Below are 1,381 nucleotides of genomic sequence, written 5' to 3'. Positions count from 1 at the left end.
CTGCTGGCAGTTTTAGTTTCATTTTTAAAGTATCTTTTCAGTTATTTAAATAATTTAATTTAATATATGACAAGCTGCGCAAAAAATCGCGCGAATATGAACGTGGTTTTGCGCAGCTCGTCAGTGAACAACGGCTCTGTGTAGTTAATGCTGCTCAATGTGAAAGCCCGCAGGTGATGGAGATTTACCGCTGATTACAGAACCGGCTATCTGACAAGATGCGCGTTAAATATCGCATGCGATTTATCGTGCAGCCCTAGTTTGAGCGCTTATTTGGCTTTGTAGGCAATTAGAGGCTCTTTATCATGATTTAAATGGTTTATTAAAAAACATGCGATTAGTCGACTAATGCTTAAAATTAATGACTACTAGTCGACCAGAAAAATCCTTAGTCGAGGGCACTACTGATTTTAGCCCTTGGGAAAAAAAATAAAAATAAAATCGTGTTTGAGAAGTCCCTAAGTCCTGGAATTTCATTTTGCAGTTTCTGTATGAACCATGTAAACCGATTTCTGCTGCTGATACATTTCTAAAGGAAATACGTTGTGTTCTTTCTGTTATGTTTATGTTTAGTGTGCTTTATATTTTTTCTTCAGGAAGTCATGACACCACCATAAGACTCTGGGATCTGGTTGCTGGCAAAACAAGAGCCACGCTGACAAACCACAAGAAGTCTGTCAGAGCATTGGTGCTCCATCCCAGACAGTAGGTTGCTTATGTAACATGACTTTAAGTGAACAAAAAGTAATTCTGTAAGAAATATGATAAACTAATATAAATATAATAGTAAACCTGTAAACAGTATAAAGTAAATTAAGTTGTAAATTACAGCCCTATGAAATCCAATTCCCAATTTGTGCCACATTCTGTTTCCATTTGTCATTTAAAATTTTTATTTTTTTTGGATACTGTCTTTAATGTACGAAAGAGGATTAGGGCCAAGCAATAAAAAAACATAAACAAATAAAACCATCTCAAAATTAAAGTCGTTAAATTTCAAGAAAAATCTCGTTAAATTTCAAGATAAAAGTCGAGATAAAACGTTGAGATTAAACTCATAAAATTTCGAGAATAAAGTCGCTATGTTTCGAGAAAAAAGTCAAAATAAAATGTGAGTATAAGCTCATTGAATTTCAAGAAAAAAGTCGAGAATAAACACTCGTGTCATGTTCATTTCATCTCGTTGGACAGTGTTATTTAGCTTCTGCAGTGGGGTGGGATGGAGAGTAATGCACTTGGGGAGTAGCGAATGATACGGTCGACTGGGTTCGAGTCCGTCTTTAGCCGAACTTGCTTTTCTTCCTTTTCTCATCAAATATCACATCGGAAAATTGGAAATCAATTGCTTAACGAGTGTCTAACAATAATGTATTAATTAGGG

General features: G+C 35.3%; 1 protein-coding gene across 1 annotated transcript in view; it reads left to right on the top strand.

The window, feature by feature from the left end:
• Positions 1 to 1,381, top strand: part of LOC107714657 (pleiotropic regulator 1-like) — a 24,698-nt gene that overhangs the window by 14,745 nt on the left and 8,572 nt on the right. The window contains exon 10 of the mRNA XM_016520586.1: positions 597 to 705. Coding sequence (XP_016376072.1) covers positions 597 to 705 — 109 coding nt within the window. The remainder of the gene's footprint in view (positions 1 to 596; positions 706 to 1,381) is intronic.

The sequence above is a fragment of the Sinocyclocheilus rhinocerous genome, unplaced genomic scaffold (assembly GCF_001515625.1).
Source record: "Sinocyclocheilus rhinocerous isolate Xijiao unplaced genomic scaffold, SAMN03320098_v1.1 scaffold2134, whole genome shotgun sequence".
NCBI classification, from domain to species: Eukaryota; Metazoa; Chordata; class Actinopteri; order Cypriniformes; family Cyprinidae; genus Sinocyclocheilus; species Sinocyclocheilus rhinocerous.
Note: the sequence above shows the minus strand (reverse complement) of the source record. Positions and strands in the feature narration are given on the sequence as shown.